Source organism: Camelus ferus, chromosome 34 (assembly GCF_009834535.1).
Source record: "Camelus ferus isolate YT-003-E chromosome 34, BCGSAC_Cfer_1.0, whole genome shotgun sequence".
Lineage (NCBI taxonomy): Eukaryota > Metazoa > Chordata > Mammalia > Artiodactyla > Camelidae > Camelus > Camelus ferus.
Window position 1 is genome coordinate 14670010 of NC_045729.1, and position 22882 is coordinate 14692891.

At 44.6% G+C, this 22882-nt stretch overlaps 1 protein-coding gene across 1 annotated transcript; it reads left to right on the top strand.

The window, feature by feature from the left end:
* Nucleotides 1–66: 66 nt before the first annotated feature.
* Nucleotides 67–22882, top strand: YBX3 (Y-box binding protein 3). Its single transcript, XM_032473223.1, is given in 11 exon segments — nt 67–389; nt 391–565; nt 4453–4516; nt 5526–5559; nt 7950–8039; nt 9805–9927; nt 12887–13090; nt 17957–18054; nt 19648–19819; nt 20391–20489; nt 22306–22882. Coding segments are annotated over 10 exon segments (1134 nt in total). The 5' UTR covers nt 67–281; the 3' UTR covers nt 20457–20489; nt 22306–22882.

Below are 22882 nucleotides of genomic sequence, written 5' to 3' on the forward strand. Positions count from 1 at the left end.
AGTCGATGCCCAACTCCGGAGCCAACTCTCCCCACCCTCTTCCCTCCCGGGCCGGTGCGCCGCCTAGAAAAACTTGTGCGGGGCCATTTTTGGGGCAGTAAGATCGAGCGAGGAGCCCAAGAGCGAGCGCGCAGCCCGAGAGCTCGAGCCGCCTCCGCCGCCCGCGCCGCGAGATCCGCACCGGCCTCCCCGAGAGCGAGCCCCGGCCGCCGCGACCAGCAGCCGCGCTAACCGCCGACCAACCGCCAGCGAGGTGCCCGAGTGAGCGCGGAGGAGGCGGCATGAGCGAGGCGGGCGAGGCCACCACCACCACCACCACCACCACCACCACCGCGACCACCACCACCGCGACCACCACCCTCCCGCAGGCTCCGGCGGAGGCGGCCGCCGACGGCCCCCCAGGACCCCGCGCCCAAGAGCCCCGCGGGCGGCGGCGCGGCCCCGGCGCCCGCCGCCCTGGTCGCGGGAAACCCAGCGGGGGACGCGGCCCCCGCAGCCCCGGGCACCGCGGCCCCCGCCTCTTCGGCCGCCGCCGGCAGTGAAGACGCGGAGAAGAAAGTTCTCGGTGAGTCAGGCCCGGGAGCGTGGGGGCTGCCCCGGGCGGGGCGGGCGGCCGCCGAGCACGTGTGGGCAGCTCCGGCCGCCTCCCCCACCCGACGGGAGAGCGGACAGCGTCGCGTCCCGGGGGACGTCGGGTCCCAGGGGCCGGTGCCCGGGCTCCGCCTGTCCCGCTGGCGCTGCCAGGTGAGCGCGCGACGCCCTGCGCTCCCGCCCCCCGAGCGCGCCCTCCTGGTCCAGGACCCGCAAGCTGGGGTCTTGGGTCCCCGAGACGGGCACTGTCGCACGCTCCCGCGGCGAAGCAGGCCCGGATGCGAAGGGGGAAGGAGCGGCAGTCGCGAGGAAGGACCCAGGGTTGGGATGCATGTGGATGGAGGGATGGGACAGGTACATATGTCGGACGGGAACTTAGGGGTCCTCGCTTAGGATCGGGGAGAGCATTTCTTTCGGGGGAGAGGAAGGCGCTCGGAGACCGGGAGGGGAAGTTGGAAAAGCTTCTTGCCGGGAAGGCTCAGGTGTCTGTCCCTGACGCCCTTCCCACAGGGGCACGGGAACCAGGCCATGCTGCTGACGGCCACATGCCGGCAGAGAGGTGTTGCAATCCTCTCCGGGAAACTTGGCTCTGGGTCCCGCGTCCTCCGCCCTCTCTGAGCCCGCTGCTGCAGAGAACCGTTCAGTGTTTACCAATCGCTACACGTTGTCTTCTTCCTGGATTGTGGGAAAGCTTTTCGTGCAGCAGCTGAAAAAACTTCCTCGGAAGTGTGGATATGACGTTAGTTCACAGCATCGTTATCTTGGGACTGGTAACTTAAGAAAGGAAATGGGAAGATGAGATGTTCAGGTCCGGGGTGGGGCAGAGCATTACAAAGGGTGTCCTGTGGTCATTGTTGGTTTTGTCATGTATTTTGGCGCGTTCTCTCCTTAAGTGACGCCCTGTGTGAGGCCCAAACGGGCTCATAAAGCAGGTGGGTGGGGAATCAGGTCTCTAAAAGGTGAGTGTTTGTTTTTTCATTCACTCTTTTTTAAACAGGAGAGTTAAGAGAGCGTGTAGGATGCTTTAGAGAAATTCTCACTATTTTGGGTGGGATTTGTTTGATGACTCTGAGTCTTGCCTGACCAATTTTCTAGGAAGAAAACTGGGGGAGTAATGTGAAGAAAGAAAAGTGCCATCTAATGTTTCCTGCCTTAAGGGGCCTGTTTTCATGTTTTTCAAGGGCTAAATTTTACTTAGTTACTGTCAACATGTTCGATGTAACTTGTGTAGGTTAAGAAACGAAACAGCCTCAGTTCACCGGACTAAAAGTTGCTTGTATCTCCTCGGTGTTGCATTGTGATACTGTTTCCAACAAGTGTTTCTTGGAACACTTCCGTGCAGAATGTCAGAGAGACAGCCTTGGCTTATCCAAAGCAGTATTAAGATATATTCTTAATGATAACTTATTTTCCTGTAAAGAAATTTTGCAGTTTTTCACTTGATTCTTGTATCCTTCTGGGTCTGACTAATCTTCTCAAATTTTAAGCTGAAACAGAAATCTTTAAAGATGAAGGAAACAGATAAATTAACTTCCTCAACCACCAACTGCTCGTAAGCCTCTAACATCCCTGGTGATGAGTATGGAGGTCTTTGACCTTTCCACTGTCACTCCAGCTCTTCAAATGACAGACAGCCTTCTACCTGACATTTCAACACTGTCTCTGTCCAGTGTGTTCTGCCATCTCCTTTTCCTTAGCCAAGCAAACACATGGGTGCCTGAAATGTGCCAGGGACAAAGCGACTGAAATGGAATTCCAGTTTGGGATTCTCCCATTCTCGATTTTACAAACGGTCTTGAACTTGAGTGCTTAGCCACAGGCTGGGGAAAGAGTCCACCTCCCGAAAGAAAATTTCCCTTCTAATGAACATCATAGAAGCTTGACATTCTTCCTCTGCCCCCATGTCCCCCTCCGTGGATGTGAAGTGAGTTTATGGTTTTAAGGCAAGAAGGGTGCATGGATGCATTTGGCCTTATGAAGTGGTTGGGAATGTTTGTGGAATTAGGAAACTTTTTAAAACTACACTGGGAGTAAAAGTAACCTGCAGCCTAGATGGAAGTGATACTTGGAAATCACTTTGATCTTTCTCCTGAGTACTGTTGCTTTTCTAACGAAGATCATGCCTTTGACAGTGCCTAGGGACATTAACTGTATGAAAATGAATCAAAGGAGTTCCTAGCTTTGCATTTTCCTTATGTTCTTCTGGGTCATTAATTGTGGGGCAAATGAAAGGAGAGACAAAAAGCATATGATTTGAAATAATGTGTGATTTAAAAGCATGTAATTTATCAAAAACAGTCATATGTGTACGTTTGGATTTAAAATACAGAATTTTTTTTTCTTCTTTGCCTTGCTGCTGTTATTAGAATGGCCTAAAACTGAAGATTTTAAGGGTTTAATCTCTTCATTGGAAAGATCTTCCTTACTTGGAATTAGGTCTGGAGGTTGCTCAGTCAGTGGTGGGCAGAGTGACTCTGAAGGCAGGAAGATGTTTTTTCCCCCTCTTTTTACAAAGAGAGCTAAAATACTTCCCCAAGCATATCAGTCTACCAAACTCAGAACTAACCCCGCCCACAGCAAAACCAGTCCTAATTACTGTTTTAGTCTTGAATTTAAAAACTGAATCCTTATTGTTTATCCTTGGAAATTAAAAACTTTGTATCTCATAGAGAGGCAGCTTGGATTAATGTTAATTGTTACTTCCATTCTCTGCTAAGCATTTTTTTTTCTTTTTCAAAGTTCCCTATTGTTCCTGTTTCACTGAGTCTTGATCATTGCTTTATGCATGTCCTGAGCTTAGACATAGGCATGTCCTAGAAGTACTGGATTTGCTATTCACAGTCGATTCAAAGGAGTCATCTAAAATCATAAGTGGCTGAAATAGATATGAATCTGCGAGTACAAGTTATATGGCCATACTGTTTGTTTGGATTCCTTCTCTTAAATGTATTGAAATCTAGTGTTGTGCAGAAATGTACTCACGACACAAAGTACAGACAATCATCAAGGTAAAGAGAGGGATGTTATTAAGAAAATGCTGTTTGATTCCCACCAGCTGTGGAGAGTAGGGTAAACAATGAAACAGAATCCCAAATTCATCACTGCTTTGAAAAGGCCTGTTACATCATGTCTCAGGGTGGTAAGGACAGAACTGGGCTGAGACCGCATCACTTCTATTATTACTCTTGACTCCCTGATAGGCCCCGTCTGGCACTGAGACAAGTTTCTTCAGGTCTTTGTAGATTAGCTACTAACAAGGAGCTACTATTTCACTGTTTAAAGTTTGGCCACTATTTGAGAGTGTGAAAGTTATGTGTCAGGTCATTGGTACATACTTTGTGTGTCTGCAGTCTCTTGCATTGTGACCTTTCCTTTGTGCTCAGAAAAATTTTCTGTGTTAAAACTTTAAAGAGGAAAACGAATATATGTATGTATATGTATGACTGAAGCATTATGCTGTACACCAGAAATTGACACGACATTGTAAACTGACTATACGTCAATTTAAAAAAATATACAAAACAAACAAACAAAACTTTAAAGAGCATTTTTTGTTTTGTTTTTCCTTGAATGGTGTTTCTCAATTTTGCCTCTTGCAGAGTTATATAGACTTATGCCCATTCCTGATCTTAGGACTTTACTGAAAAGTTTAACAGGGAAGAAAGGTTTAGTCTTCTGAAAAGTTTTTCCCTGTGACATCTTCACTTGCTCCATTTTCCTTCCCAATATACTTTGGAGTTAAGCTTTTAATGGTTTCCTCAGGTATGTTTAGGCTTTAAATAATGCTATCAAGACCTTAGTGGTATGAGCTGTATCTCTTTGTAGGTCAGATACTAATTTATCTGCTTAATCCTATTTTAGCCACCAAAGTCCTTGGCACTGTCAAATGGTTCAACGTCAGAAATGGATATGGATTTATAAATCGGTAGGTGTGTGTATCTCTGCGTGTTTTCAATGTGTACTTATGTTGTGGCACCTGCTGTTGGTGTCTCTTCCCATCCTTTATTGATGGCTGGTGTTAAGTTTTAAGATTTCTGAGCACTGTAAATATTCTCATTTCTAAGCTGATCAGAAAATATTAATTAAATACATTTCTAAAACACTGATAAATTAATAACGTATTTTACACAGTCTGGCCATGAAAAGACAAGAGGTGGTGGGGGGAGGATTAAATCAGAAATGGGAAGGGCCGGGGGATGACTGAGTCGGTATCCACGGTGTCACAGACAGAGAAGTGGAGTCTCAGACTGCTTAAGCAACTTTCCTAAGGTCTCACGACTAATGAGTAATTGAGCTGGATCTGTAACCCAGGTCTGGTCCAAGTCCTGTGTGGAAACCGTAGTGTTTTCTTGAAGCCATGGTAACTTCCAGCCATATAGGAATGAGAACACAACTGTGAGCTGCTGGGGGTGTCATAATGTTTCCACATGATATCCTCATTTTCTTTACTCCCCTGCCCATACCCCCCCCCTTTAAAAAATTCCTCTAGTTTCTTCCTTGCATATTTTGGTGGGTGCGTTGGGGCGATTAGGACGAGGATGGAGCTGTTTTAGGTTTCAGTGTAAGGAGAGCCTCGTTCACAGCTGTGCCCTGTCCTTTTAACCATCTTGCTTTGCTTTGCTTTGCTGGGAGGGGAATCTGGGGCTCTGGTTACACAGCATGTGATTTAGGAAGAGCTGAGAGGAAAGGGATGTTTCTGGCTGTTGAATCTGTATGCCTGTTTCGAAGCACTGGGGTCACCTGGAGTAGGGTGGGTATCTTGAGGGTTTAGAAGTTTTTAATGAGGATGCTTTGAGGCATCTGAATTAAGTTTCAAGGATAAACAAACATGTTGTGTTTTGAGGTCTGGGAATCCAAACTCACAAAACATCTGTTCTTTTACGTTTGTTCACATACCTAGTATCTTTAATTGTGAACTTTTTATCTTCCAATAGAAATGACACCAAAGAAGATGTATTTGTCCATCAGGTAAGTGGGAGAATAAATGTGACGTTTGCTCTTTGAGGGGAGGGGCTTCTGTAATGTGCTGTCATCCCCTTCCCAAGGTGAGGTCCTGCACACTGCTGCTCTACTCCAGCTCTTTCTGGGGTTTTCTTTTGGCAAGAGTGCTCAGTTCCACTTCTGAAGATTAGCACATAAGCTCCTCTGTCCCATCGTACTGTTTTCACACAGTTTTTATTTTTGTAGTTTAAGGAAGTACTAGTCAGACCACTTTCTGAATTTTAAAGCTTTAGCAAAAGCCCTTGGGTCTCCATGTCAGCATCCTATTCTCCTGCCTTTGTGGTTCCTCCATAGTGTTTGACTGGGACCCGTCCTCTTCGGCCTGGGCGGGCATTGGTGAAGGGTTCCCTGTTGGAGCAGCTGGAACTTGAAGTGAATAGCGCAGCACAGCAAAGCCGATGGTTAGGGTGTGTGTACCTAAGACTGGAGAAAGCTCCTGATTCCCACGCTGGTCCTCACTCCTGCTGAAACCAGGCTGGGTTAGCATGTGGGCGGGGCAAAAAGGCCCACATTCCCCTAGATTCAAAGGAAATGTAGCAAATTGGTAAAATCTGGAAAACGTGGGCTTCTCTGCTATAGGAACCTCAGTCTTTCTTCACCGTATTAGCCTAGGATGTTGTTCTAATAGGACATTATGTGTGCTGGACTTGGCTTTACAAAATAGGTTGAAAGGAGTAGGTGTGCTCTCTGTTCGTTCCATGTGTTAGGTTTCAGTGAATTGTCTCACGTGTATGTAGTTCTTAGTCTGTAACGACAAGGAGACGCAGAGGCAGGTACCAGCACCTGCAGGCTGGCCAGCAGCTGGCTGGCTGTGTGTGTGTGTGTGTTTCCTTCTGTTTAGGACCACGTGTGTACCGGGGTGGAGTCTGGTTCCTGGAGATAGTGATATGGAAGGATAGACTCTCCCGTTGTGGTTTCTATGAGTGACATTTCAGTTGTACCTCGGTCGCTGGAGTAGGTTATTTTGTCCAGACACAGTGACTTTTAGTCATAACAGACTGAAAGAAAGTGTTGCTTATAACACCTAGAGGCTAGTAGGCCTTTTGGGGTAAGAACTCGGCGTTTTGGGGACGGCTGGAGTGAAAGGAGTCTCTGTACCCATGGCCAGCTTCATCTGCCTGTGAGTTGTGACCTGATTCCAGCCCCGGGAGGGAGGCTGTGCAGTGAGTCACCTCGGTGTGCCGAGGCTCGCCCAGTTTGACAGGAAAAAGGGAGCGAGCCGGCAGGGAGGGGCTGTTTTTGGAATGGCTGAGTGTTCAGGCTGCCTGCGCGTATATCCTGTCCTGAACTGCCTTTTTCCTCTGTGGGTGAGGTCTCTGCCCTATTGGTTCATTCTTTTTTTTTTTTTCCCCTCCCTCCTACTCAGAGTAAGGGAAGGGCTGGATTACACATGCCTAATCGCTTTATAAAATAAGGTTGACCTAGTTCCAAAGAAACTCAGAGGCCCCTTTAACTATTTAGAGATACCAGCTAAAGAAATGGAAAATTTTATTTGCAGGAATCATTCTCTTCCTTCCACTGATTGAAAAAAACGGGCCGGTTTCACAAGCAGATATTTAGGTGCAGGTGTTCAGTGCAGGAGAGCATTTTCATTAACTTTTCAGTGTGTTATCAGGGACTGTGTAGGGATGAGGTGACATGTGAATGGTGAGATGGGAAAATTTTGAGTAACTAGCATATAGATAAGAGCACAGGGGTATACATGCCCCCCCTTCCCTCCTCCTCCCCGCTGTCTTCCCCAGGCTGTCTTTTGTGATCTCAGATAAATCACTTACTAGCCTCCGGATGGTTCCCTCAGCCATAACATGGGAGGGGGAAGATTGTAATGTTAAAGTTAATGTTAATGTTGAGGTAATTTTGTATATTTTATCAGAAATATTTATCCCCTTGACATTTTTAAAACTTCTTTTGAGGTTAGCAGTTTCTCTCATCTATGAAATCTCTGCCCTAGAATGTATTTGTGTGTTTCTGCGTGTAAGATTTCATGAAAGCATCCTCCCCGCCCTCCCCTCATGAAGATAAAGTGTGAATCTTAGACACTTAGTAGTGCGGGGGAAGTAATCTACCCAGCATCGCAGCCAGGTGTCAGGCTGTGACTGCGCACTGGTTAATCCACCTATCAAGATGGATTTTGAAGGATAGCATGAATCAGGAAAGTAATGTGGAACGTAGGTTTATAGTGCTTTTTTGATTTGTTTTTGTTGTGGTTTTGGAGATCCAGGTTTGTTGGGAGAATAATTTTAAAAAGTAATATTAGAGCAACAGTTTCTTCAGTATAACTGGGAAACTTGAAGGTGATGAAATCTGTGGCCAGTTTGGGCATATACTTAATCTGGAATTTTCTATCCTCTTGACAGACCGCCATCAAGAAGAATAACCCACGGAAATACCTGCGCAGTGTAGGAGATGGAGAAACTGTAGAGTTTGATGTGGTCGAAGGAGAGAAGGTGAGAGGAGGCGGTGGTTAGGTGCCCAGGGTGCTGGTACGGCCTTCTCGCAGAGTAAATGGTCTCTCAGCCCTTAATGAATTGACAGTGCTTTGGAGTTTTTGAATGACAGAAAGAAGGGACTCAAGTAAAAACATTTCTGATTATTGAATGGCATCGTATGCATTGTTTGATATAATATAAAAGGACATTTAATTTCTATTTTAATAAATGATGAACCCTATTTCATTATGGAAGGAAAAGCTAATTTCTCAAGATTTAACATGGCATATTTTATTTTGGCACCAAGTGTATATTCAAGTATAGATTAAAATTAAATGGTTTTATAGTGTTAAAATAGATAAAAGCTGCTTTGGTGCCAAAGATTTCTTTTTCTAAGACTAAAGATTTTAGGCTGTGATTTGCAAGCTCTTCTGCCCAAATAATACACAGTAAATAGTGTTTTAGTCACAGTAAAAGAAGATTCAAATCAAATATAATCATTGTGTTTTCTCTTTGGCTTGGCTTTTGGAAAGCCAGAGGCGCCTGTGGCCTGTATGACAACTGTGTTCAGATGAAGAACAACCCAAGGGGCCAATGGATCATCTTGATGTGCATCTGCAGAATTTTTTTTTATGCTGTTACATATTTAATTCCAATATTAGCAGTGTCCTTTAATCTTTGTGTTCAATCAGCGGTCTATTATAGAGGTCAGTAAAATGATGTTAAAGAGGGACAAAAACATTTTAAAACTGTCTATGGTGGAGCTGCCTTGGCAGATTACCAGCCGTCTCAGCTGAGTTACAAGCTGAGTGAATGGTTAGTCACCTCCTGTGCGCTCTTTTCACATACGCACCACTCCACAGCCCATGTTCTTAGCAGCTCTCAAACTATTTTCTATTTTAAAAGAAAAACACTTTGTTTCATCTAATACAGAAATTTAAATGACTTCTTTACCAATGTGATCCCCCAGGTATCTTGCAAATCTCATGGAATTTGAAATCATTTACCAGCAAATGCTGGCCGATAGTGATCTCTGATGTCCCATCCAGCTCTTAAAATTTTGTTCTGCTAGGTTAATTTTACCTCTGTGTATTTTCAGAATTTAAGGTTATACAAATTGATGTAGAGTGTGTAATACACTCTTTTGAATCTCCTTTGTCCGAATTATATTTTTGAACCATTTGATCCATTTGTCCATATGAGAATAAGAATGCCAAGTCTGTTTCAAGGATAAGAAGAAGGTTTAAAGAGTGACCACATTTGTGGAGACCATATGTATGTGGAAGCTCAGTCAAGGACCCTTCATTCCTGCTGCTGCTGAGATGGGAGAAGTTTCCCTCATGATAACTTGATGCTGGACAGAGCCATGGAAGCCCACCAGTGGATTCTCTTAGTACCTCGGAGAGTAACACGTGGGCTGCAACCTTCTCTAGGAAGATAACAGTATCTCAGTTATTTTCCTGAGGAGTATTCTTCCCAGTCTAGCGTTTCTGCACTTACAGTTTCCTTATATTTACCAGTTTGTTCTTTAAAGAGGCGAGTCCTGCTCTTGAACCAAACAAGAAGGCACGGTTCAGGCTGTGGAAGCATACCAGCTGTGTACATTTAAATCAGGACAGCAAGCATTTTGCTAACCCTGGAAAACGTGGATGTGTTTTTGAGGTCATGATCAGAGTTTCTGGTACATTCTGGCAGTCTGTAACTCTGGCGGTCTACGGGGGCTTTGTTGGTAGTTAGGTTGGCTTCTTTTTAATTTTGAGGCCGCCTCTGTTTTCTTTCTCAGGGGGCAGAAGCAGCCAACGTGACCGGCCCGGATGGAGTGCCCGTGGAAGGGAGCCGCTACGCTGCGGACCGGCGCCGGTACCGCCGTGGCTACTACGGCCGCCGCCGGGGGCCGCCCCGCAATGTACGTGGTCCCCCAGCCTAATGTTGACTGAAGATGTCTTCACAGCTAAAATTAAGTGTAGATACTTGGAGCAGAAAAATGCTGTATCTTCTCCTGGAGACACAATGATTTTTTTTTTTTTTTGATGGGAAATTTTTAGTGTCCAGAATTGATCTGTAGCCACTGGTCCTAGTGGAAACTCACCATTCAGAAGTTGTATCAGTTTCTGTGTTATTTGGCTGCAAGTAGCAGACATATAATTATCCCGTAACAAGAAGGCTTAATTAAGGTGGGCTGTGCCAAGGTTGTCCAAAAGGCTTTCTCTTCATGTGGCTCTCTTGTCTGGCTGGAACCTAGTCACTCACTGGGACCGAGGAATGGGATTTCTGTGATTGGCTTAAACCTGTTGTTCATCCCTTGGCGCTGGTACCGTTAACTTCTAAGAAAATCAGCCTTTGGTTGGCAAAGAGGAAGGGGGAATAGCTGAGGAATAAGCAATAAACAGTGTGGGCCATAGAAATAGTCAGTAATTTGCCTCAGTTTTGTGGCTGTTTTATTTAGCATAGCATTTCCCATTATTTCAAAGCAAAGAGGCAATAAGTGGTTCTCCAGATTTTTAGTTCTTTAGATTGGTACCAATCCAGGTGGAAGGGTTTACAACCTTGTCTGGCCAGAGTTTTCTGAGGAGGCTCAGTTTAAAGCATTCTCAAGGCACCCAGAAGAATCCCATTCATCTGTGGTCACGGGGAACCTGTTAGATTTGAGTCATTTCTGGACATTTCTAGAATTAGTACCTGAGGTTCGTGCTATAGAATAAAACTGAGGACACTTTGTAAGCCCAGGACTGGGGCTATGTATATTATCCAAGGAATACTTTTGAAAAAATCTCACCAGAAGAAAGTATTTGCAGACTGCGAATGATTTATCTCTACACATTGATAGCTTCGTATCTCTGTTGCCCTGAGTGCTTCCTCTCTTTATTCTGCCATCTTCGAATGCAGCCCACATTGGTTTTTGTCAGATGCCTCATGGCATATTGTTTTTCTCTTTATATATTTTTCTTACCTATGTTTTGCTTTTTGTATTTAATTTTTAATAATAAGCTGTGTAGGGGGTGGTAAGATTGCACTACCATAGAGTTTACTGCTAACTCAAGTTCACCAGATTCACGGAGCTCAAGTTTTAGTTTTTTTTTGATTTCTAGGCTAATTTAGATGTAAAAGTGGTAGAAAACCTTTAGTGCCAATTTTCTCTTTAAAGACTTTCCTCCTCAGCTGGAAATTTCTAAAGTCATGCAGGTGAAAAATACTTAGAAATAAAATTGGCAAAATTCTGAATGTAAACATAAGGGAAGATTTCCTGCTCTGATGCCTCTAAGTCCCAGCGGCTTGTTGAGTGTCTGTCAAGAGCCTGCTTGGCAGTGGTGGTGCCATTACTCTTGCTCTGTAAAGTGGAACTCCTGATGAAGGGTTTGGCTCTACGCAGCTCAAAAGACACAGAAAAACCTACAGAGAAAGCGCTTTACTGAGTCTCACTTGGATAGTTTGGTCGGCGTTTTCTGTGCTGACGTGTCTTTACGTCGTTGGGGACTGTATCGGATACCAGTTTCAGAAAGTGTAGAAGGGCCTGGTTTTTCTGAAATTAGACCAGTTGAGGCTAAAATCGAAGTTTTTCCTCTTTGGGAGTTTAGTTGCCCATGTGGGCTTGGCTCTGGAGGGTTCTGAACCGTAAATGGCCTCACCCTCAAAAGCAGGCATTTTATTTTTTTTCATTTAAAAAAATCAGTTACTTCCCTTAAGCCTGCCTGTGTCGTTGCAATTCCTCTTTAAAGTAAGAATCAAAGTAAAAATTTCTTTGAGGGGTGTTTAGCTGTTTGCTAACATATTTTTTTATATAAAACATTAGTATGTGATATGGTAGTTTAAATATAGGAAAAAATATAAAATGAGTCAATAATTTGCTTTGTTAATAAGGACTATATTTAGAAACTGTCTGTATCTATTACTTACTACTATCTGTTAAAGTGCAGTTAAAACTATTCCTAAACATACAAGGAGAACCATGACGTAAGTCAGTGGTTCTCAAACCTTTTGGTTTTTGGACCCATTTGTGCTTAAATATGGGATCCCAGAGCTTTTATTTGTGTGGTTTTATATCTTAATATTTAATGCATTAGAAATTAAGGCAGAAATTTAAAACATTTAATTTATTTAAAATAAACTCCTTACATATAAATATAAGTAACTTTTTTTTTTTTAATGAAAACCAGATTTTTAAATTGAGTGAGAAGAGTGGTGTTGCTTTATATTTTGCAAATCTCTGATGTCTGGTTTAGTAGAAGATAGCTGGGTTCCCACAGCCCTTCTGCATTCGGGCTGCCGAGAGACCACGAGTCACTCTAGCTTCTGGGCAACACCACCCCCTCAACACTCAGAGAGGGGAAGGGGCAGACAGACAGTACCTTACTAGCACTATGATAACGCCTTGGGAAGGGTTTCAGAGACCCTGTCCACACTTTGAGAACTGCTCCAGGAAGCAAACCACTTTGGACTAACCTGTTGGTAGCACCAGCCGCCAAGAAATATATTTCCCTTGACTTTGCCCCAGTGGATGGCAAATGTTGATGGAGACACATTTGGTGGAGGTAAATATTATAAACCTTGTAGATGTTTTTTGGGTGGTTGATCAACTGATAACTCACCGATTGTAATTATTGGATGCTTACCAAATGCGTTACAGAGTGATGGCACTTGCTTTTCTGCTTCTTGGTATTTTATCTGCACAGATCTACTTTAATCTTAAAATCGTTTATCCCAGGAAGTCACCTGATAATCTGGGTTAAATGCATTTTTGCCTGTATAGTAGAATTGTTCCTTTGGGGGAAATTGTTTTTCTTTCGGTGATATTCACCCTAAATGGTATTCTTTGGTTCTTTCCTTGCTGAAACTCCTTCTGAACCTCTGTTTCTTTGCTTCGCTAGTACGCTGGGGAGGAGGAGGAGGAAGGGAGCGGCAGCAGTGAAGGATTTGACCCCCCTGCCACTGACGGGCAGTTCCCTGGCGCCCGGAGTCAGCTGCGCCGCCCCCAGTATCGCCCTCAGTACCGGCGGCGGTTCCCGCCTTACCACGTGGGACAGACCTCTGACCGCCGCTCCCGGGCCTTTCCCCATCCCAGCAGAATGCAGGTAACATTGCACCTGGGACCTCTCTTCAGCAGTCCTCACCCCTCCATCCTTCCTCTGCATCCTCTTCCTCCTCCTCCTCCAACACCAGCTGCCGGAAATAAAACCTTGCTTGTGGCTTCCCAATGCTCCCAGAGCGGGGGCAAGGCCTCCAGTCTGCTTTTGCAGAATGATCATTCCAGTAACACTTCTAAAGGTGTGACCCCAGGAGCCTTGCCTGTCACTGGGGACGCCGGTGGGTAGGGCATGGCTTCTAGCTTGTGGAAGAATAAAAGACATGCAGTGGAGACAGACAGTGTGTGTCAGAGCTCAGCTCTGAAGCCAGGCAGGCCTGGATGTGAATCTTGTCTCTGCTGCTTATTACCTGTGAGCTTCTGAGAGTCACTTGTCCATCCTTTAAATGGGGATAATTGCCTCCTCCGTGGGGTTGTGATGAGCAAATCAAAGGCAGAGGCTGGCATGAGGCCCCCAGGAGAGATAACAGCTATAAAGGCCTTAATTGAGATGAGAGAGTATCGATTTTTAAGAGAAGCTAACATAGGATTGATTATTGATTGATTTCTCTTTTTTCACTGCAAATTATTGATAGAGCTGTTGTGAGCTTGACCTGCCATTAACAAGCCTTTTACCAATTTCGCAGTTCCCAGGAAACCTGGACATCTTGGGATAGGACGTCGCTTTCTTTACTACTGGCCACAGCTTTTTCCTCTTAATGTCCTTGGTTTCTGTTTTTTGTTTTTCCACCAAGTGTTTTGACTGAACATTGTGTTCAGTCTGTGCTCTGCTCCCCTTCTCCTGGCCTGCCATGCACGGCTGTGTTCCTTCCGCGCTGCTTCTTGCTTTCTGCCCTTCTCCTCTGCAGCTGTCCCTGACAAATGTGCTAAAAATAACAGGAGCCCTGCATACATGGAGAGACTGGGTGCCTGAGGCGTAGTGGGTTTCTTTAGGGCAGACTCCAGGCTTCTAGGAAGTGGGGGCAGGAGGAGTCAGGGAGATGTAATACACATTTATTTTTAGGGCGTTAGTAGTGCCTTCCTGAAATAATCCTTGCTGTTTCGCGTATACGTATGTGCTGTACTTTTTTGAGAATATGATGATTCTTTTCCAAACTGTTGGAAATGCAGTGTATCTCACGTGAGGGGTTGAAGGTTCAGAGCGCAGGGAGTGTTGAGTGCCGTGCAGGGCATCATTTCCAGAGGCAGGGTGAAAACTGATTTTGAAAATGTCTGTTTTTTCTGATCATTGCACTCAGTTGTTTTAACTTAGGTTTAAATTCTTACCCATTTCATAGTTGAAATATTTGTAGTCTTTGAGAGAAGGATTATCTGACGGAGGAAAGGGAGCAACGTCGTTTGGCATCCACCAAGGACAGATGTTTGACATCAGTTCTTCTTCAGCTTTCCCTGCAGCTTTAGGAAGTTGGCAGTGGTTTCTGTATTTTTGTCGTCGTTACAGATGAAAAGGTTTGAGCAGTTAAAAAAAAGTAGCCACTTTTACCTAAGGTCACATGGGCAAAAAGGGGCAGAGCTTGATTTAAACTTACTCTGTGTGTTTCAGTCTCTTCCCAGTCTAGTATTCTGGTGACCCCTCATCCTTTGTATGTTTAATTGCTGTTTGTGTGTGTGTGTGTGTGTGTGTGTGAATCAAAGTTCCCGAAGAAGCAGCAGCTTTGCTCGTTCTGAGAACCAAAGGGCAGCTCGTGTGCTGGGATGGTAGGAGTGAAGAGGAGAGGGCTAGGAGGTGAGGTGAAGGTGACATCCTAGAGCAGCTGAAGTGAGCCCGGCAGACCACGAAAAGAACTACTGACCTGCTAAGGCAGGTAACGTAATTGAGAACTCATTGGACTGTTGGAGGAGTCGGCAGGAGGAGTCGGCCGACCCGCTCTAAGGATTTCCCTGTGGAGAGACAACCGTGGCGTGGATTAGAGCCGCCACAGTGGAGGTGTGATAAGGTCAGATTTAGGAAGCGTTTCAAACACAGAAGTGACAGCCTTTCTGATGGAGTGAGTGTGTGGTGTGAGGAGTGAAGGAAGCCTTTGTGACGAGAGATCGGGTTTAAGGGGAGAGGCAGGAGTCATCTGGAGGCCATCTTCACACAGGCAGTGTTGCCTCCGAGCGGAGATACTAAGTGGGCAGAAAAATAAAACAGTCGAGAGGTAGAAAGTGGCTTGGCTAAGAAGGTGTGGTTTCAGATAAGGTGGCTGACAAAGTCCTGGGGTTGGATTTGGGGCGAGACCTAAAAGGAGCGATGGAGTGAGGCACTCACATGCTGGAAGGGCATGAGAGGCAGAGGGAAGGGCACGTACAAGGGCAAGGGCCGAGGGGAGCCCCAAGTGGGGGAGACCAGGCTGTGAGCCACTTGTGGAGTCATCAAAACACACCCAGGGGCATGGTGCAGGTGAGAGGCACTGTCGAACAAGTGAAACAGAGCCCGGGACTGAGGTCTGGGGCACCCCGACGTTTCAGGATTGGATTTGGGAGGGGAGGAGTCTAGCAGAGGACTCGAGAAAGGGAGTGGGCAGGGGAACGTACTTCCAGAAGGGAGTGGGTGCTGTATTAAGTGCTGTGGGTCAGTGGAGGGAGTGAGGCTGAGACTTGATGTGTGGCTTTGGTACTTGGAGGTTAGTGGTGTGGTGAGGACAGAAGTCTGATTAGAATGAATTCAAGGAAGAGCCGGAAGGAGGCAGCATACTGAGGAGGAAGGGGTATCACATTTCCCCTTTGAGGAGGTTTCTGTGGTGGGAGAAGTGGTTTAACGTGTATGTCTGTGAGGGAGCTCAGGGAGATGGGGCAGGGGCTGGGGGAGGGTGTGGGTCAGGGCGAGGGTTCTGTTTGATTTGATTTTGTTTTTACATTGAATGAATTCACTCCTGGTCTCCCTTACCCTTTCCCTCACCAACAGCTTACTTCTGAAGCCATTAGATGGCCAGATCAAATATGCCACACACACACACACACACACACACACACACACCCATCCATTTATATGCGTATAACTCAGGTGTTTGTGCAGTGTGTGTGTGTTTGTGTGTGTGTTGTGTGCTCCTTATTTTCTGTCTCCCAAAATGGCGTGAAGTCAATGACACCTTAATAGCATTAAGCATGCCTGGCCTCCAGTTTTTCATTTATAGATACCATTCCCCAATAAAAAGAAGCTCCTCTGGAGAAACAGCTGATTTCAGAGCCAGGCCAGAGAAAGCACAATATGAGCCTGGAACATCTTGTTGTGCCAGGAAGCACGGAAGTGCTCAGAGAGTGCTGGAGCCGGGTCAGAGGGGCCCGAGCCAGCGTGAATGGGCTCCCACCGGCCAGTAATGAGAGTAACAGACTTTCTCTCGTGGAATAAAACAGAGAACCATGCGATCTTTGCAGAGAGAAAGAAATACAGATACTGAATTTGAGGGGAAATGAGATATTTACAGACTTTGAACGTACTTCTTCACAAAATCTGCATAAATTACAAAGGGGGGGAAGGAGGAAACTCACAGCAAGGAGCCTTAACTCCATCTCAAGGTCAGTGTTGTCCGTAATGGTGGGAAGTGAAACCAGGCGCCGTGGGACAGGGCGCAGTGAGAGGGACTCAGTGCCACTCTTGTGGCTTCCCTTCCAAAGGTGCATAAACTAAACCACGAGGAAACACCAAACAACCAGAACTGAGGGGTATTTTACAAATAAACTGGCCTTGTAGCCTTTAAAAGTGCCAAGGTCACGAAAGCCAGGTGGAGACCGAAGGACTGTTCCAGGTGGAGAGACAGCTTAGTCCAAGGTGTGGTTCTCCATGAGTCTCGTTGCTGTGAAGGGCATTTTGGGGACAAGTGGCAAGCCTGAATGGGGTCTGAGGACTAGATCCTATACTTCCAAGTCTCCTGTAAGTTTGTGATTATTTAAAGAAAAAAGCTGGAGAAGATGGGTGCTATTTCAGCTCATTTCTATGCCTGGATGGAGATGATGGCGGGGAGAAGGGAACCAATGTCCAGTGAAGGGGGCGGAGCTGAAGGCTCAGGTAGGCGAGAGAGGTGGTCGGCTTTGGCTTTGAGCGTGGACCGCTTAATCAGTGTCATGAGAGAAGGAAAACAAAGGCCGGCAAGTTGGTAGATTTGATAGTTAACATGGAAATTCTTCTCTGATTGCTTCTCTTTTCTTGGTGAAGTACGGAGAAGGAAGGAATATTCATTTTGAGGGGAAAAAAAAAGGTTGAGATGTGGCTGTATTGTAAGAATTTGAGAGATTGCTGTTTGGATTTTTTGTTAGTTTTTTCGTTCTTTCTTCTCTTGGAAGTTCTGCAGTGAATTAATTTTACCCCCCCAGCTTAAAATAAATTTCTCAAGGAAGTACGTTTTATTTTATTTTTTTTTAAATGTTTTACTTAAGTAAAGAATGAAACAGATAAAAGGGAAAAAATAGTGAAAGGAAGAAATCTGGTGAAGTTGTGGTTTGGAGGCGTGGGAGAACCTCTGAGTGGAGAAGGCGTCACCCTGTTGAGGGGACACCCTGTCTGCAGGATCGGTGGGCCTGAGTTGGAAAAGATTGAAGAGATGCTCATTGCTCCAGTGAGAATGTCATTCCTTGTCCTTTTAGAATAGAGGTTCTCTTTCAAGAGATGAATGGAACACTTCAAAGTGTTTAATATTTTAAAATAGAATTAGGTGCACTGGGATCAGGCAAAATACTGCCCAGTGGGAAAGAATCTTTCCTTCAATCCTGTCTTTCACAAAGACCCAATCAGTGCGTAGCTCCCTGTTCGAATTGAGGGTTCCCAGCTTTGTGATGAAACCTTCTATTTTTTTCCTTTAAAAGAAAAATTCTGAACGCAGCTGTGTGCCGAATCTCTTCTGTCCTGTAGTGTAACACTCTCCTTGCCCCCTTCTAGGCTGGTGAGATTGGGGAGATAAAGGATGGAGTCCCAGACGGAGCACAACTTCAGGGACCAGTCCATCGGAATCCGACTTACCGCCCGAGGTTCCGTAGGTATGTGTTTCCTACTGACGGCGACTGGCTGAAGGACTTGGGAGTGACAGTGGGATGGAGATGGAAGTTGTGGGTCAGCTTTGTGGGTCTACTATGTGACTGAAGATGTGGCTGCTTTGACCTTACGTCCAGGTTTGGGGTTGGACTCTGGGGTGTTTTATTTTAGATGGCTGTGTGACGTTTCCCCCTACTTAACAATTAGAGAAGCATTATTTGTTTCACATGATATAACCAAAAGCATTATTTGTTTCACATGATATAAATTAATGCTTAATTTTTCTTATACTTAATGAGACAAACAGAAATTAATTGATGGGTAGTGCTACAAACGGAGGAAGAATTGAGTGCCAGGGAGTATTTGGGACACTGAATACTCTGATAGCCGAGGCAGTCTAATACAGGATACAGATGTCTAAATCAGGATACAGATGAAATTTGGTCTGTATTTAAATTCCCACCCTACAATTACTTAGGCAAGTTTCTAGAATCCTCTTAGACTTAGTCCCCAGGTTTATAAGCAATATTCTACAGTTGTCAATAGGGTTCAATGCACTAAGGCATTTACGATAATCAGTACGGTGCCTGGTCTAGAAAGCCCTCAGTAAATATTGCTTATTGTTACTACCAGTGATCTTAGTGTTAGTAAGGGAGTGTTATTTTATTTCTGCTTTATCCCTTGTGACGACTGAATTGGGCTAGACTCCCTAAGTTCTTTTAAGCTTTTTATATTATATAAGCCTTCCTGTTTCCTCACCCTACCCTTGATGTAAGTAAAAAAAATAGAGCTTCATTCATACCACCTCAGGGTTTGGCAGCGAGGGTCTATTGAGAGGAGAGTGAGTGTATGGTTCTGGGAGAGGATTTGTACCACTCTGCGTCTTTTTTTCTCGTAAGATTCATTTCAGTTTTAGATGTAATCCTTCTAATGATTTATTAGGATTTTGCAAATAGAAGAGGCTTCATAGAAATGTCTTAATGAAAACAGAAAAAAGACGGTAGCATACACGAATCCCAGCTCTGTGAGTCCCGAGCTGTGGGACCTGGGGAAGTGATATTTGACCTTTTTTGACCTATAAAAGCAGTAATCCAGTATATTTCAGCCAAATACTTATCCTCTCTAAACTTCCTGGTTTTCTCTCTACAAATCTTAACTCACAGAATTAGCGCTGAAATTGAATTAAATATTTAACACGAAAGCATCCCAGCACAGGCTTTGGCGCAAAGTGAGTGATGCTAGTTTTCTCCCCATGTTCAGCCCCCTGAGTCTCCCCGACACACGGTCCTCGGAGGGCAGAGACCAGGCCATTTTCTTTCTTAATCTTCCCATCCTCAGTGCCTGCCAGAGGGCCTGCCAGGACCTTGCTGTGTTCAGCATACGTTTGTTCACCACAAACAGGTGTCCGGGTGAAGGGGGAAAATAATGGAAAAGCAGTTTTTTTTACACCTTGTTCCCTTTGCCGCATTAGTCTGTGTCTAATTCTAGCAGTGAGTCCCAATCCCTTGACTTAGTAACCTTTGAGAATAAAACCTCATGTTCTCAAGGACCCCATCCCATTGCACGTGTCCTCTGTTCTCTCGTGTTCCCTGCTCCAGGGGCCCTCCTCGCCCACGACCCGCCCCGGTTGTTGGAGAGACTGAAGATAAAGAGAATCAACAAGCTGCCAGTGGTCCCAACCAGCCGTCTGCTCGCCGTGGATACCGGCGCCCCTATAACTATCGGCACCGCCCCCGCCCTCCCAACGCTCCTGCACAAGATGGCAAAGAGGTGCGAGAAGCCAGCCAGCCGGAGGGGAGGCGGCCAGAGCATCCTTAACCATGTCAAACTTCAGTATCCCTTCTGAGAGTGGTTTTGTAATCTGAAAACTGAGACTTCAGATACATATAATATATATAATATTTTTATATATAGTTAACATTTTGCTTAAGATCCATGTATATGTATGTGGTGGAGGGGATGCCCTGCACATAACACAAATCAAATATTTAAATTCAACTAATTAGCTGTACTAGTGGGGACTCAGAGCTGAAGCATTCAGGGCTCTCTGGACAAAAGACAGCATTTACAGAGAGCCTCTCAACCTCTCAGCATGTGTTGAAAGCAACTGTATAATTTTTTACAGCTTTTTGTTCAGGGGAGTAGTGGGGCTTCATCGCCATTTAGAGGCCATTTTTCTCTGGTTCTAATTTTTGACGCATACTTTAGCATCGTTAAGATTTTGCACAGTGCTTTACCTTCACAGGCAGGAAGATTCCAACTTTTGAGATTTTAGCCTTGGACCTTCCACCTCCATCTGAATTGATTTGTTTCTGGGTTGTGGTTTTGTTGTGTGTTTTAGACCAAGGCAGGCGACGCGCCATCTGAGAACCCCGCTCCGGCCACCGAGCAGAGCAGTGCTGAGTGACAGCAGGCTCCCCAGGCACCTCACCACCTGCAGGTAGGAGCGCTGTGCCTTTCACACAGCGCTGCCTTCTCGACAGTTGCGCCGACCGGCCGACACTGGTTCTGAGATGCATCTGGGCCAACCTCTCGTCTCCATCAGGATTCTGGAGAAAGAGCGGTTTCGGTGGTGGTGTTGGCGGTCAGCCTCCCTGAGACTGACCTGCTTTTGCTAAGTTTTAGGGGCATAAACACGCAGACAGGGTTAAGGAGAGTCAACTTCTTTTTTCTAGATAGACAGTTGTTAACTATTAATACCAATTAAGAAAACTTTTGAAAAGTTTTACCTTTGTGACACCTAGTGGCCAGTTTGACCATTTAAAGGCCTCATTTGAGGAACAGGACTGTGATCTGTAGAATAAACCAGAGTGGTTTTCCCTTCCCCTTTCCCTTTGATAGCCACCACCATTTATTTTGAGACACTGCATGTGGCGCGTGAGAGCCGGGTTTACGTGTGCAGTGCAGGATCTGCTCGTGTCCTGAGTGGTCGCCGGCAGTTGCTTCATCCTCGGCCTCAGGAATGTATGCTGCCCGTAGGATGAGGTTGCTCGCCAGACTTGCCCACTGCGGTCGCTGCACGGATCTAGTGCGGTGCCGCATACGATGTACTTAAGCAGGGTGTGGGGAAGGATGGCCGCTCCGTAAAAGCCAGCTTGATTTTGTTCATTGTTGCTTCCTGCTTTTTTCTATCTTCTTGTTAAAGATCTTGGAAATTGCATTTATACAGGTAGACATATACTAGAAAGACTGACTCAGTTATGGAGCCAGTCTTAAAAGAATTTAGAAGCCATAGTTGGCTTCATTCTAGTTTTTTCATCCAGTAAGTCCTGAGACTTTAATTTTTCACTGTTTCTTAATTGTTGCCCTTTCCATTAAGTAAATAAAGAATTAGCTGTTAGTTAAAAGAGATGTTGTAAAGTTCATAGTCTCAGTGTTATTTTTCCAAAAATTAAGATTTCATAAAGTTTTGCGATCATTATTAAGTTTCTACTTTAAAAAATTTTTATTAATTATTTATTTAGTGGGAGGGAGGTAATTAGATTTATTTATTTATTTTTAGAGGAGGCGCTGGGGATTGAACCCAGAGACCTCGTGCATGCTAGTCGTGCGCTCTACCACTTGAGCTATACCCTCCCCGTAAGTTTCTACTTTATAAATGCCGTCTGCTTTTATACGCAGAGATTTGGGATTTAAATTAGCCTTTCACTGGTGACCATTTGCTATGCTGAGAATATTCTGTTTTATCTCTGGGTAGCATGGAAAGCTTATCATAGAAATAAATTCCATATTCAGACTTGCTTGCATTTACTGACAGAATTATGTTTCAGTTATTTGGTCATAACCTTTTATTTAGTAACATTATTTCCAGGTATTTTCTCTAAGGAAATAAATGATCCAAAATACAGGAAACATATTTCTACTATTTATAGTCTTAATATTGGAGAAGGGGTTAATATTGTGGTATATCCATATGAGGAGATACTGTACAGCCATTAAAATGCTTATGAAGAATCATCAATGCTATAGTGTCATTTATTTGAAAAGGCTTCATGATGGTAATTTTCTTTTATATAATTGTACAGAATTTTTACTATTATGTCCTGACTGTTCTGGTTTTTAAAAATATTTAAAGGTTTCCATTAAATTAATGTTTTAGTTTGCAAATCTATAAAAGATACACATGTAGATTTTGTTTAGAGCTTTTGAAATACTGCTTTTTGAATTACATAATTGTTTTGTATTTTTTGCCTTTTTATGCTTTAACTCTCGGTCATCGTGCCACTCTTTATAATTTCGATTTGAATTTTTTCCAGGTGACCTAAGAAATTAATGACCATTCAGAAAATAAGACTAAGCAAAAAACAGACCACGACCTTACCAACACCAAAGAAACGTCCAAGCAATAAAGTGGAAGACTAGTAACCAAGATGTGGACATTAGAATGTTTACTATTGTTCTTGACAAGACAAACAGCTACACAAGGAAAGCGTCAGCCGGTGTCTCCAGCAAGCTGAGACCCTGGGAATGCCTGCACAGAGCAAGAGAGTGACCTCCCCGCTTTCAGCAACCACTCGGTTTATTATTATTTTTTCTGGTTTTTACTGTTTTGGTAATATGAATTGAAAGAGGAATTATTAATACCACATGGGGAGACCCCCCCCCCCAACCAAAGAAATCTGAAATATATAGTAAATGCTTTTTTTCCTTTTTTGTTCATTTTGGATGCTGGTGCTAAACTTCCAAGTGTCGTGATTTAAAAAGAAATTTTATGCCCTTCTTATTTATTTCTAGGATGAGGGGAGGGTAACATTTTGCTTTCTGATGTGACTCTCTTTGAAAATGTGCAGTCTGAAGTTCCTCAAAAATAAAATTTTTACCCTTAAAAGGAAA